Raw genomic sequence first — 13,103 nt, forward strand, 5'->3', positions numbered from 1 at the left:
ATTCTTGGATTATTGGGGATTGACAAGAGATTAACAGAAGAACAGCACCGGGAGACTGAATGCCACCTCTCAGTCTTTAGAGGCATGAATTATGCTGTAGCTCTGATGAAAATACTTAAATCCAGCTTCTATTTTCTTCAAGAAATGTAAAATTAGTTTCTATCTGTAATGAAATCAGATGACTCTAGACCTAATCATTTTCCATTGTGTTTTGTGCTGATTAGTATTGCTTGTTTTCCCTGTTCCCCTTTTCCTGCCTTTCTAAAGTTCTAGTTCTTTGCTTTTGTTAATCTTTTGAAGCTTTATTTTTTTTTAATATTTAGCCATTTAGTCCCCTAGTAGTATTTTTCGAATTCAACATAAATGAAATGAAGCAACCCTTATGGGCTGTCTCTTGCTCAGAAAAGGGGGATGTGTGGGTCTCTACTCTCTGAGGCCCACTACTTGCACATTCAAAAATATAATTTTTAAAGCTAGCAAAAACAAACCAATTAGTTTATGTAATAGCTAACACCTACACAGTTGTTTACAGAGGAAAGAAAAACCATGTCACAAATACTTATATATCTTTAGTGACCTATTTTCTAGGGAGCAAGTACATAGGAATGGTTACAGTCTAGAAGCTTTACAAATTGTTATTTGTTTTAATCTAGAATTTGAGGATGTCTTTTCTTTATTCAATGCAATGTATAATTTTTTGATCCACTGGTCTTTTGTAAAGTTTCTAAAAATTAATCTAAATTTTCAAAAAATATACACAAGAGCCCATTAATAATGTGTTCAGAAGAAGAAATCACTAAGGTAAAGGACAATATATGCAGCCACCTTGAGTCTGAAAACCACATTTTTATTAGAATACAGAGATGCCCTAATAATCTGAATTTTGTACAATTAATTCTGGACAATACAATTGTGTATATTTGAGATAACTATCTTAGTAATGATCTAGACAGTGTACAGCAGAGTAATAAACTAGCTGTGTAAACTATTCTAGATTAGCATGTTTCATATAAGAAATTATAAAACTGCAAGCTTTGGGGCTGGAGCAACAGCTCTGCAGTTCAGAGTACTGTCTGCTCTTCTAGGAGAAAATTCTATGACAGCTCACAACCGTCGGTGACTCTAGCCCTGTCTGGAACTCTGGCCTCTAAAGGCATGGCAAGCACATGGTGCACAGATATACATGGAAGAAAATAAACCCATACATATAATAGAAAAATAAAGGAAAAATTTGAGCCTTATATATTTGGCAAAGTTATCAAGACATATTGAAGTGTTGTTTCTTATTTTTCTAATTTCTATGGTGATACACACCGAATCTATTTATTATTAATGCATGCTGTGTTTTATTGTCAGACATATTTAAAACTTTCCCTTAGGTGAGATCCTATTTCTGATTTTTATTTGAGATAGAGTCTTTCTCTATAGCTTTATATTGTATTGGAACTCCAGGAAATCCCCTAGCCTTAGCTTTCTTGATGTTCTGATTAAAGACTTAAGCTACAACACTGGTTTTTTTTTTTTTATTTTAGTATGTTTGAGGAAGTCTGTCTTTGTGTGATTGACAGATGACTAACAACTCCTCAGACTCATTAATGTCCTCTGCTCATAGCTCTTCAGTTCAGATATTCAACATCATCAGTTTCTTTTGACTTTAGTTGTTTCAACAAGAGTCTTTTCCTGCAGCCATAGAACAGGATTTCTTCTTCACTTGACTGACAGTATACATAAACAAAAGTTCATAATAATCGATGCATACTGTAAATGTCTGCATTCAAAAGTAGCTCTAATATTCAGTTCAGTATACTCCAAGTAGCAATTCCATTTTACTAGCCTGTTTGATATCAACTTGACACAAGCTAAAGTTATCTTAAAGAAAGGAATCTCAATTGGAAAAATGCCTCCATATGTTCTAGCTGTAACAAATTTCCTCGATTAGTGATGAAGGGGGAGTATCTAGCCCACTGAGAGTGGTGCTATTACAGGGCTGTTGATCCTAGAAAGCAGGCTGAGCAAGTCATGCTGAGCAAGGCAATAAGTCTCTGTAACAGCTCCTGCCTCTAGGAGGTACCTGGCCTATTTGAGTTCCTGCCCTGACTTCCCTCAGTGATGGACTGTTACCTAAAAGTGTAGCTCAAGTAAACACTTCCCTCCACCTATTGCCATGGTGTTTCATCACAGCAATAGTAACCCTGACTAAGACACCTTTCAATTAATTAGACAAACTAATTTTACCATTTATCAAGATCGATAAACTTTTCTAACTATTTTCATAAGCATTGAAAGACTGATTACAAATCTGAACATGTTAGTGCATGATTAATCTCTAAGAATCTCTCTGCTTGTGGTGGTTTATTGCATCTTTTTATTGAAGGGACCCAGTAGAAAACACACCAACTCTGGAAATATTACATAGCATATTAATTTCAAAGTTTATTCAAAATATAATTTAAATTAAAACTTCAAAATCACATACAATTTAGTAAATTTTTATCTTTCCTGCCCATGCCACCCAGATGCAGACCACTGAATGATATCTCTTATTTTTTGGTCTCTCCAGTCCCTTTTTATACAACCACTCATTGTCCAGAATTGAAAAAGATAAAGCAAAGAGAATACTGATACCAGGAATAGAACTTTACCCGAGCATAGGAGTCATATAGCCTCCTTGATGGACAACGTCCATGAGGTGGTCACCAAAGCAATGTAAGCTCTGTGGTATTAAACAAACCCAAATTCATAGGAGGAATCGAGCCCTGCTGAGCCATGTGGGTGAGAATTTTTCCAATGGATCTCTCCCCATCCCTGCTGGAAGTCTATCTATGATAGGAAACTTTTTTGACTGCTAATGAACTAGCTGCAGAAAGACATTTGATTGTGGGGGCTGCTAAGCTAAATGAACATAAAGGTAACATAACTTAGAACTTTGGATCTAAGGATATGTTGCTTTGGAAAAGGGGTTCTGCTTTTGTTCCCACAGAAGATGAAAAACTATAGATTCCTTCTAGGCTAATATGGTTTGATCAAGTAAGACCCCCTGCCCAGCTCTCCATGGGAGTTGTGGCCCAGGTGATCCAACATCCGAAACAACTTCAATACAACTGGTTGAGACTATGTAATCTCACAAACCACTACAGCCAAGATTTAACCATAATTCTAAATTTTCTCAAGATCCCCATGAGATTTCTAGTGTCCCCAATCAGCCAGAAGTAGAATAGAAAGCTACACCCAAATTCTGTAAGTATTGTTTATAAATGTATATTTTCATTTAAAAGAGATTGGTTATAAATGGTTAATGGTCATATTCAATCTTTTCCTAGAGAGAAAATGGGGGTATGATACAGAAATGATAAAATGGTAGATTAGTAAATTGGCTTTAATAAAATGTAACTTTTAATCTCAAAATACTTTATATTGGCATGAATTTTGGTTTACTTATGCAAATTTAATGTCAATTTTGTTATACTGTATATATATTTCTACTCATGTTTAAGGCATTATGTTTATGCAGCTTATTTAAAAATGTAATGTATAGCTAAGATGTGAATTAATAGTTATCTGTAATTTTCAAACTTAATAGCCATGTTAATTTTTCTAGATATGCAGAGATATATTTAAAATTGATAGGTATTTTTTAAACACTTCAAAGACTTACAGAATATGGCATTTAAAAGGTTTTAAGAACTTAGACTCTTATTTTTATTGATTTTTATTGAGCTCTACATTTTTCTCTGCTCCCCTCCCTGCTCCTCTCCCAAGGTCCCCATGCTCCTAATTTACTTAGGAGATCTTATCTTCTTCTACTTTCATGTAGATTAGATCTATGTATGTCTCTGTTATGGTCCTCACTGTTGTCTAAGTTCTCTGGGATTGTGATTTGTGGGCTACTTTTCTTTGCTTTATGTTTAAAAGCCACTTATGAGTGAGTACATATGATAATTGTCTTCTTGGGTCTGGGTTACCTCACTTAAAATGATGTTTTCTAGCTGCATCCATTTACCTGCAAATTTCAAGCTGTCGTTATTTTTCTCTGTTGTGTCATACTCCACTGTGTAAATGTACCACATTTTCCTTATCCATTTTTTGGTTGAGGAGCATTTAGGTTGTTTCCAGATTCTGGCTATGACAAAGAATGCTGCTGTGAACATAGTTGAGTCTTTGTGGCACGACTGAGCATCCTTTGTATATATACCCAAAAGTGGTATTGCTGGGTCTTGAGGAAGGTTGTTTCCTAATTTTCTAAGAAATCACCATAATGATATCCAAAGAAGCTTTACCAGCTTGCATTCCCACCAGCAATGCAGGAGTATTCCCTTTATCCCACAGCCTCTCCAGCATAAGTTGTCATCAGTGTTTTTTATCTTAGACATTTTTACAGGTGTAAGATAAAATCTCAGAGTTGCTTTGATTTGCATTTCTCTGATGACTAAGAATGTTGAGCATTTCCGTAAATGTCTTTCAGCCATTTTAGATTCTTCTGTTGAAAGTTCTTTGTTTTGGTCTGCACTCTATTTTTTTATAAATGGGTTATTTGTTCTTTTGATGACCAATTTCTTGTGTTCTTTGTATATTTTGGAGATCAGACCTCTGTCTGATTTGGGGTTGGTGAAGATCTTTTCCCATTCTGTAGGCTGCCATTTTGTCTCATTAACCATGCCCTTTGCTTTACAGAAGCTTTTCAGTTTCAGGAGGTCCCATTTATTAATTGTTTCTCTCAGTGTCTGTGCTAATGGGATTATATTTAGGGAGTGGTCTCCTGTGCCAATGCATTCAAGTGTACTTCCCACTTTCTCTTCTATGAGGTTCAGTGTGGCTGGCTTTATGTTGAGGTCTTTGATCCATTTGGATTTGAGTTTTGTGCATGATGATAGATATGGGCCTATTTTCATTCTTCTACATGTTGATATACAGTAATGCCAGCACCATTTGTTAAATATGCTTTCTTTTCTTCCATTTGATATTTTTTGCTTCTTTGTCAAAAATTAGGTGTTCATAGGTGTATGAATTAATATCTGGGTCTTTGATTCAGTTCACAAGGAAATGTGCTCAACTTTGTTCATAGCAGCATTGTTTAACCTAGCCAGAACCTGGAAACAACCTAAATGCTCCTCAACCAAAGAATGGATAAGAAAAATGTGGTACATTTACACAATGGAGTACTACACAACAGAGAAAAATAACGACAGCTTGAAATTTGCAGGTAAATGGATGCAGCTAGAAAACATCATTTTAAGTGAGGTAACCCAGACCCAAGAAGACAATTATCATATGTACTCACTCATAAGTGGTTTTTAAACATAAAGCAAAGAAAAGTAGCCCACAAATCACAATCCCAGAGAACCTAGACAACAAAGAAAAACCTAAGAGAGACATACATAGATCTAATCTACATGGGAAGTAGTAAAAGACAAGATCTCCTGAGTAAATTGGGAGCATGGAGAACATGGGAGAGGGCTGAAGGAAGGGGAGAGTAAGGGAGAGGAGCAGAGAATTAAATTAAATAAAAAAGAAACCTAAACATGGAAATAAAAAAACCTGTACCTAAGTGGTAGGTTAAAAAAGAATGGCTCTCATAGGCCTCCATAGGCCCCATAAAGTTTGAACACTTGGTCCTCAGTTGGTGAAACTATTTGGAAAGGTTAGTAGACATGACTTTGAGGTAATATTTGAGGTTACATAAACCCATGGCAATCTCAGCTCTCTTTGCCTGGTGCTTATGGATCAAGATGTAAGCTCTCTCAGCTATTTCTCCAGTACCATGCCTGTCTGCTTGCTGCCACGATCCACACCACAATGGCCATGGCCTCTAACCATCTAGAGCTGTGAGTCCAAATTAAATGCTTTTTTATAAGTCTCTTTGGTCTCGGGATCGAGTCCATGACCAACATGGTGTGGATCATGGCAGCGAGCTTGTCTCGGCAACTGAAAAGTAACTGTGACACTAATGACGTAGCCATTGCAAACACCAACTCCATGAGAGACTGCGTAAGACAGGACAAAGCTTGATGCTGCAAGCCTTTCATACCCCCCCTTTATTGAAGTAAGCTGCCTTTCTTATGCTCATTTTTGTTTTGTCCTAGACCTTAGAAAACCTGAAGGTAGATTAATGAAGAAGGCAAGATTGAACTGAGAGAAAGCCTTGGGTGGTGGAACTGAGAATCATCTCTACAGAGTGGCACAGCCCAGAAAGCACACTTCAGAGAACTCAGTGATTATAATTATCAAAGCAAGTTTCCCTTTATGATTCACACCTCATGCCACAGGGACCCTCTGAGAGGCCTTTATAATGGTTGAAGTGAGTTGGCTGACTGCCTACAACTCTAAAAGGGAGAAACTCATCAAAAGGTCCCTTCTCTAATGTTTACTTATACGTGTGATTTTCCTTTGCAGAAAAGAGTGTCACTACTATAAACAGGTATTTAAGTAAAAAGTTTCCAAATGATTAATCTAATGTGATTCCTGGATTGATGACAATTCATAGGACATTTGCTGTGGGTTAGCAATGAAGTTTAGAGATAATTATAAATTATTATGTGATTAGGAACTCATGATAATTTTATGAAATTTATGTCTTTTAATTTTTCATTATTGTAGAAGGATGTGATCGAGGAAAATACTTAAAGCAAATGATCAAATACTCTAATGTTTTTTTAAATTCAGAACTCAAAATTTTATTGAGATTACCTTTCTTCAACTATTCAGGCAATAATTCCTGAACTAAAGTAAGGTTTGCATTATATACACCAGAATTTAAAGATGAAACTAAATGTAATTATCAAAACAATTTTCTGAGTTTAATTTTTTAAAAAAATAAAATTAAAAAGAAATATAATCCTGGGTAATATTTAAAGATAATTTTTCAGATAAGGAGTTCCAACTCTTTAATTTTTAGATCTCAGAATTACTGTTGTCTTCCAGCAGGACAGAAATTCCTCAAGCACCGTAAAGCAGACTCATGACCAGCAACTTTTCCCAGCCAGTCCTGCAGCTCTGCTATGAGAACATGAATGGATCCTGCATTAAAACTCCCTACTCGCCAGGGGCCAGGGCCATCCTGTATATGGTCTTTGGCTTTGGGGCTGTGCTGGCAGTGTGTGGGAACCTCCTGGTGGTGATTTCAGTTCTCCATTTCAAGCAGCTGCACTCTCCAGCCAATTTCCTCATCGCCTCTCTGGCCAGCGCTGACTTTTTGGTGGGCATCTCTGTGATGCCCTTCAGCATGGTCAGGGCCATCGAGAGCTGCTGGTACTTTGGAGACAAGTTTTGTAGCCTACACAGTTGCTGGGATGCAGCATTTTGCTATTCTTCTCTCTTTCACCTGTGCTTCATCTCCATTGACAGGTACATTGCTCTTACTGATCCTCTGGTCTATCCCACTAAGTTCACTTTTTCTGTGTCAGGAATTTGCATCAGCATCTCCTGGATTCTGCCCCTGGTGTATAGCAGCGCTGTGTTCTACACAGGCATCAGTGCTAAGGGGATGGAAAGTTTAGTGAGTGCTCTCAACTGTGTAGGAGGCTGCCAAATTGTTGTCAGTCAAGATTGGGTTTTGATAGACTTTCTTTTGTTTTTCAAACCTACCCTTGTTATGATCATTCTCTACAGCAAAATTTTTTTGATAGCAAAACAGCAAGCTGTAAAAATTGAAACTACCATAGGTGGCAACAAAACAGAGTCATCCTCAGAGACTTACAAAGCCAGGGTGGCCAAGAGAGAGAGGAAGGCTGCAAAAACCTTAGGGGTCACTGTGGTGGCATTTGTGTCCTCATGGTTACCATACACAATTGACACACTGATTGATGCTTTCATGGGTTTCATTACTCCTGCCTACATCTATGAAATTTGTTGCTGGAGTGCCTATTATAACTCAGCCTTGAATCCTTTGATTTATGCTTTCTTTTATCCTTGGTTTAGGAAAGCCATAAGGCTTATTTTAAGTGGGGAGGTTCTAAAGAGTCATTCATCTACCATGAGTTTGTTTTCAGAATAAGTATTAGCACTATGTTGTTAAAAATATTTTCACATTAGTAAATACAGATAAAATTCTTACAATGAATTTCATCCTTACTTATAAATGTGAAAATATTTCTGAGTTGGGGAAACAATATTTTCCAGTTGAGTGAGAAAGAAGACATGGGCAGATTAAACTGTTGTGAAGATGTTTATTGCATTAAATAATGAGTAATGAATGCTTGGTTTGTGTCATTTCATTCGTGTTTTGTATATATTCACTTGTGTTTCTAGTTTGGAAATCATTTTTGATGTGAAATTTCTAAGCTTCTAGCTTATGCTGGGCTGTCATGATTCTCATATGGTAATTCTTTTCTTTTGAAATTTTTCATGAGTGACTAGGGATGCCATATTGATCCATGAGCAGATGGTTTCTAGAGGCTGGAAGTCAAGGATCATCAGATGTCAGCACTGGTTTCTTTCAAGAGTCTGGGTTAGACTTTCTGAGATGGCTATACTCCTACAGGTTCATCATCTGGGTGTCCGTGGCCTTGTCATTTCTTCTTGCAAGCACATCTGTCATACTGGATTTGATAGAATGTTAAGTACATAATTTAACCATTTCTCTACTACTGGAGTGTTTGGAATTAACACTTTAACTTGTATATTTTAGGTGACACAATTCAGCTCATAATAGACCTATCTAAGTTTGATGACACTAGGCAAGTGGCTGTCTATTTCTTGCTCCTCCGTGACATCCCCTCACCCTTTCTTCAGTGTTTGTCCCTAGCAGGAGATTAGGGGACTGAAGCAAATTTCTTGTACTCAGAATTGAGAAAGAATCTAGGAACACATACAATAATATGGAACCAGTAATTCGGCCTTGATGGTCATATCATTAGTACAAAGATTTCCAGAAAGTTGGTGAGAACGTGGACTGCATAGGCTTGACACAATGAACAAGCTATACCAAGCGTAGTCACCTTAAGCACTACGTAATTCACTTCTGTATGAGATCTATATAGCTTTTGTTTTTGCTCTCAAGATAAAGATATCGATGGATGACTGAAATAATAGATGGTACCTGACCCTATTTATACAGTTTTCTCATCTATTTATCTGTCAGTCTGTCTAACGATCTGGAGATAGAGATGAAGTATAACTTATAAATTGGGTTCATCAGGAAATTCAGTTATTAGTAGCAAACTAGAAGAATTATAGCAATATACTATGAACAAAAAGAACAGAAACAAAATGTGAAGGCCAGAGAGATGATGCAGAGAATAAAGACACCAAACATTAAACTTAATGACATGAGTTTGATCACTGGGACCCATACAATGGAAGTAGCAAGTAGCGAACCAACCTGCAAGTTGTCCCCTGACTTCCATTTGCGTATTCCCACAGATAAGTAAGTAAAAAGTAAACAAACAAATAAGGAGGTTGTATGAACAGATTTGCACAAAGGAAAAAAGGTGGTTATTAATCCTTCTGCTGAGAAAATCTGCAGCAGATTAAGAGAGTTTGCATGCTCTTGTTTTCAGTACCCCTCAGCTGCGGGCCACTGGCAAATGGTCCGATGACTGTGTTTGCTCAGCATCTTTCCCATCCTCACAGTCTGTCGGGGGTCAGGTCAGGGTGCTTCATTACACAAACCCTTGGGTTCTGAAAACAGGTTGTTAGGATTGCTATATTCATATTCCATCTCTCTCATATTCGTCCTCTTGCTACAACACATTCTGTATGAACTTGCAGCTGTAGGCACTGGAATGCTTGCTGTCCAGTGTCTGCCTGTCTGTCTCCCACTGTGAGGGTGTCCATCTTTCAATCCACACACAAATGGCTAGACCCGCACACGCAGTGGCTATCCGTAGGAACTGCTGTGTGAATCCTCTGCTTCTGCCACCCAGCAGACAGGACTGTTGTCAAGTCTGTGAGCACACGACTTCTCAGTTTCCCCCAGAAGAGGAACTCTTGTCCTTTCTCCCCAGCTGGTGCTCCTCCCGCTGGCTTCTCCAGTTCACCACTCACTCTCCGACACTCACGCAACTTTTTCCCCTCCTGCATGAACTTTGGTTGCTCCCCATGACAGCAGCGCTAGTGCAGCCCAGGGCTGCTGGTCGTGCCTGGGAGTCGCCCAGCCCAGTTACGGAAGTCCACACAGGTTAAGACTGCATCGTTATCGAAGAAGGAATTCAGGATGAGTGAGCGTGAAGCGCAGTTAGATTTAGTAAGCAGAGGTGAGAGAATCAGATGTGAGCATTCAGAGAGAGAGAGAGAGAGAGAGAGAGAGAGAGAGAGAGGCCTTTGGGTCTTTTAACAATAGGTATGGCTATGATTCTTTGACTTTTGAAGGTACGCATATATGCTCTTCAAAGGATACAGTGTTCAAGCTAATTCAATGGTTAAGTAGTTTAAAAATCAAGTAAAATAAACCAGTGGTTTAAAAATTAAGAAAATAAGTAAAATTCACTTATTCCTGTTAAGAATTTCCATTTTGTAAGTAAAGTAACTAAAATGGCTTTTCTAGAGTATGTTATTTGGTGGCAAGGATGATGCATGAATATTGATATGATTAAACTCAAAGGTCACATGTGTCCAATCACTTAGCAATCATAGCTCCGAGTTGTGTGGCAATTCTGACTCACACAGCATAGGGCTTCTTCTGTTTTGCTTCACTTTTTTTTTTTTTAGTTTTTTGCGACAGGATTTCTCAACCTTGGCTGTCCTGGAATTCGCTCGCTCTGTAGACATGACTGGCCTCAACCTCACAGAGATCCACCTGCCTACATCTCCCAAGTTGTAGGATTGAAGGCGGCTGTCACCTCCACCAGGCTCTTTCTTTTCACTTTTAATGTGTTTCTTGCCTCAGGTCATTTTCTGGATGACCAAAACAAGTCATTCTTGCTGCTTTCACTGGTTGATTGCCTTTGTCTTTGTTGTGGAATCTTATCCTCTGGGCGTGGCAAGGCCTTAATTCTCTTGAAATCATAAGAGCTGTGACTCTCTGCTTATACCCTCACAGCTAGGAGAGTAGAGAGGGAGGGTTCACAGGGTAGTACAGGAGCTGATCATGAGTAGTTCGTCAAGTGGCACAAAGTAGCGCATTGTATACACAAGGCCTCACCCCTCTCCAAAATACATAAGCTGTTAATGGCTGCTGAGGGTGAGGAGCCTACAACTTGTCCAGATTCTATGAAGAATTTCTTGCACTTATTTCTATAAATAGCCTTAATCCAACTCATTGGTTCACCAAGCTGGATGTGGTTGAGATCACCTTTTTCTTCTGTTGCTGATGATTTACGACAAGTAGACATTTGTTCATGTCTCTCCAAGAAAAGTTAATGCAGCAATCCTACAAAGTGTTTTTATAGATAATATTCTATCCCTTATCATTCGTTTCTAACTTTGGAATGAAATACCATCATTGGACAAATTAAGAGAAAGAAGATGATGAATGGATACACATATTAAATGCAGCAAAATGACAACATAACGAAGCAACACATTCTATCCCAATGTGTACGGCAAAAGTTTACCCATGAGATCACCTTGGTGTTAGGCTTCCTAAGTTTAGGGAAAAAACTGGAGTTAAAATATCATGCATGGATATCCAGAATATGGCCAAGTCTTGAGAAGAAGACACCTGATGACAAGGTGCCATCAGGATTGACATGCATTGTTGAGATTCTGTAGCTTGGTCCTCATTTGCAGTAGGTGCAACATAGACAAGAAAAATACATAAGGATTGAGGCTGAGCACACATGTAATTACCATGACAAGCAGTTTGGATATCCATACAAATCATTCTATAGAGAAGAAAAGAAAAAGATCACAGTGAGTGGCACGAGCCTGTATTGACTGTCAGACTCAGGCTTGCTGTAATCCTAACTCATTTTTCTGTGGTCATTTAAATTGCTTGTAGACTTGCATTCTATAGAATACAAGAAATCTACAGCTCAGTAGGTTTAGGATACACTCCTGTTCTGCTGGCTGGCATTCATGAACCCCATGTTGCTTCTGGTTGTACTTCATTTCTGGAGTGCAATTCTCTAAATCCAAGGAGCAGGCTTAGCAGCTACCCCCACCCCAAACTTGGGAGACCCTCCTTTCTAGCCATGATGGTGAAGGAGAAAGGGAAAATAGCAAACTTTAACATTAATTAAGTAGGATTGACAAACTAACTTAGGAAATATTCAGTCACATAGGAATAAGAAAACAGAATTAGTAACACTCTCTCATCTGAGGCAACAAACCTAAAACTGAACGCATTTTCTGCTTCTGTAAACCTGCTTGCCCCTTCCTTTATTATAAAAGATTAACAGCTGTCTTTTCCCTTAAGAAGCAACCACCACCACTAGACACTTAGAGAGCAAGTTCTGTTTGCTAAAAATAAAGCTTGAGGTGGGCTCCTCTTTCTGGTTGGGACATAAAAAAAATCTAATCTTTTCTCCATGCCTGATAAGACTGGCAGAATTGTGCTGCATTTTCCTTCTTTCAAGTATTTCTTCTGGAATTGGATAATATTGGGTGGATAGAAAATGTCATCCTAAACTTTAAATTCACTTCTTTTTCCCCCAGTGAGCCTTGAATAATTTCCTACTGCTTTTGTACCTCTCTGATGCATTTTGTTTGTGGGCTTACTGAATTTGTTCTTTGACAATTTCATACTTGTATAAAGTTCATTCTGATAATAAGGGATTTTTAAAAATGCTTTCCCCATGTTTTCTAGATGTTCTCATTTGAAATATTGGTCTCTATAATGTGTTCCACCATCACTGGAGTAAGATGCCCCGAGGGTGGAACTTTTAACTAGTGTAGGAAGGAAATTATGTAAAGTATTCCCTGTAACATAACCTAAGGCTAAGCATTTTCATATTTCAGGAAAACCAAACAATTCTATGTGTGAGAGCTTCTGTAGTCTGCTTGAGCATCACAAAAAGACTTACAGGAGTGTAAGAATAGACATCAATGCTAAGAACGATACATAAACAAATTGATTTTCAGCCATCACATCTCAAAATAATGATAGTTTAATTCCCTAATTTCAAATTCCCATATCTGTTTTTCCTCTGGTTTCATTCTTAATAACTAGCATTTCTAAAGCAATATTCAAACCATGTGGTAATGTTGGATAACATCAGACCCTGCTG

At 38.0% G+C, this 13,103-nt stretch overlaps 1 protein-coding gene across 1 annotated transcript; it reads left to right on the forward strand.

Annotated features, from left to right (window-relative positions):
- The first annotated feature begins 6,914 nt into the window (after positions 1–6,914).
- LOC130869910 (trace amine-associated receptor 8b) lies at positions 6,915–7,990 on the forward strand. Its single transcript, XM_057762400.1, has one exon. The coding sequence runs from the start codon at positions 6,956–6,958 to the stop codon at positions 7,988–7,990; it is 1,035 nt and encodes a 344-aa protein (XP_057618383.1). The 5' UTR covers positions 6,915–6,955.
- The last annotated feature ends 5,113 nt before the right edge of the window (positions 7,991–13,103 follow it).

Source organism: Chionomys nivalis, chromosome 2 (assembly GCF_950005125.1).
Source record: "Chionomys nivalis chromosome 2, mChiNiv1.1, whole genome shotgun sequence".
In the NCBI taxonomy this organism is placed as follows: Eukaryota; Metazoa; Chordata; class Mammalia; order Rodentia; family Cricetidae; genus Chionomys; species Chionomys nivalis.

Excerpts from the sequence above, each read along its gene's own strand:
- LOC130869910 (XM_057762400.1), top strand. The coding sequence starts at position 6,956 with ATGACCAGCAACTTTTCCCAGCCAGTCCTGCAGCTCTGCTATGAGAAC.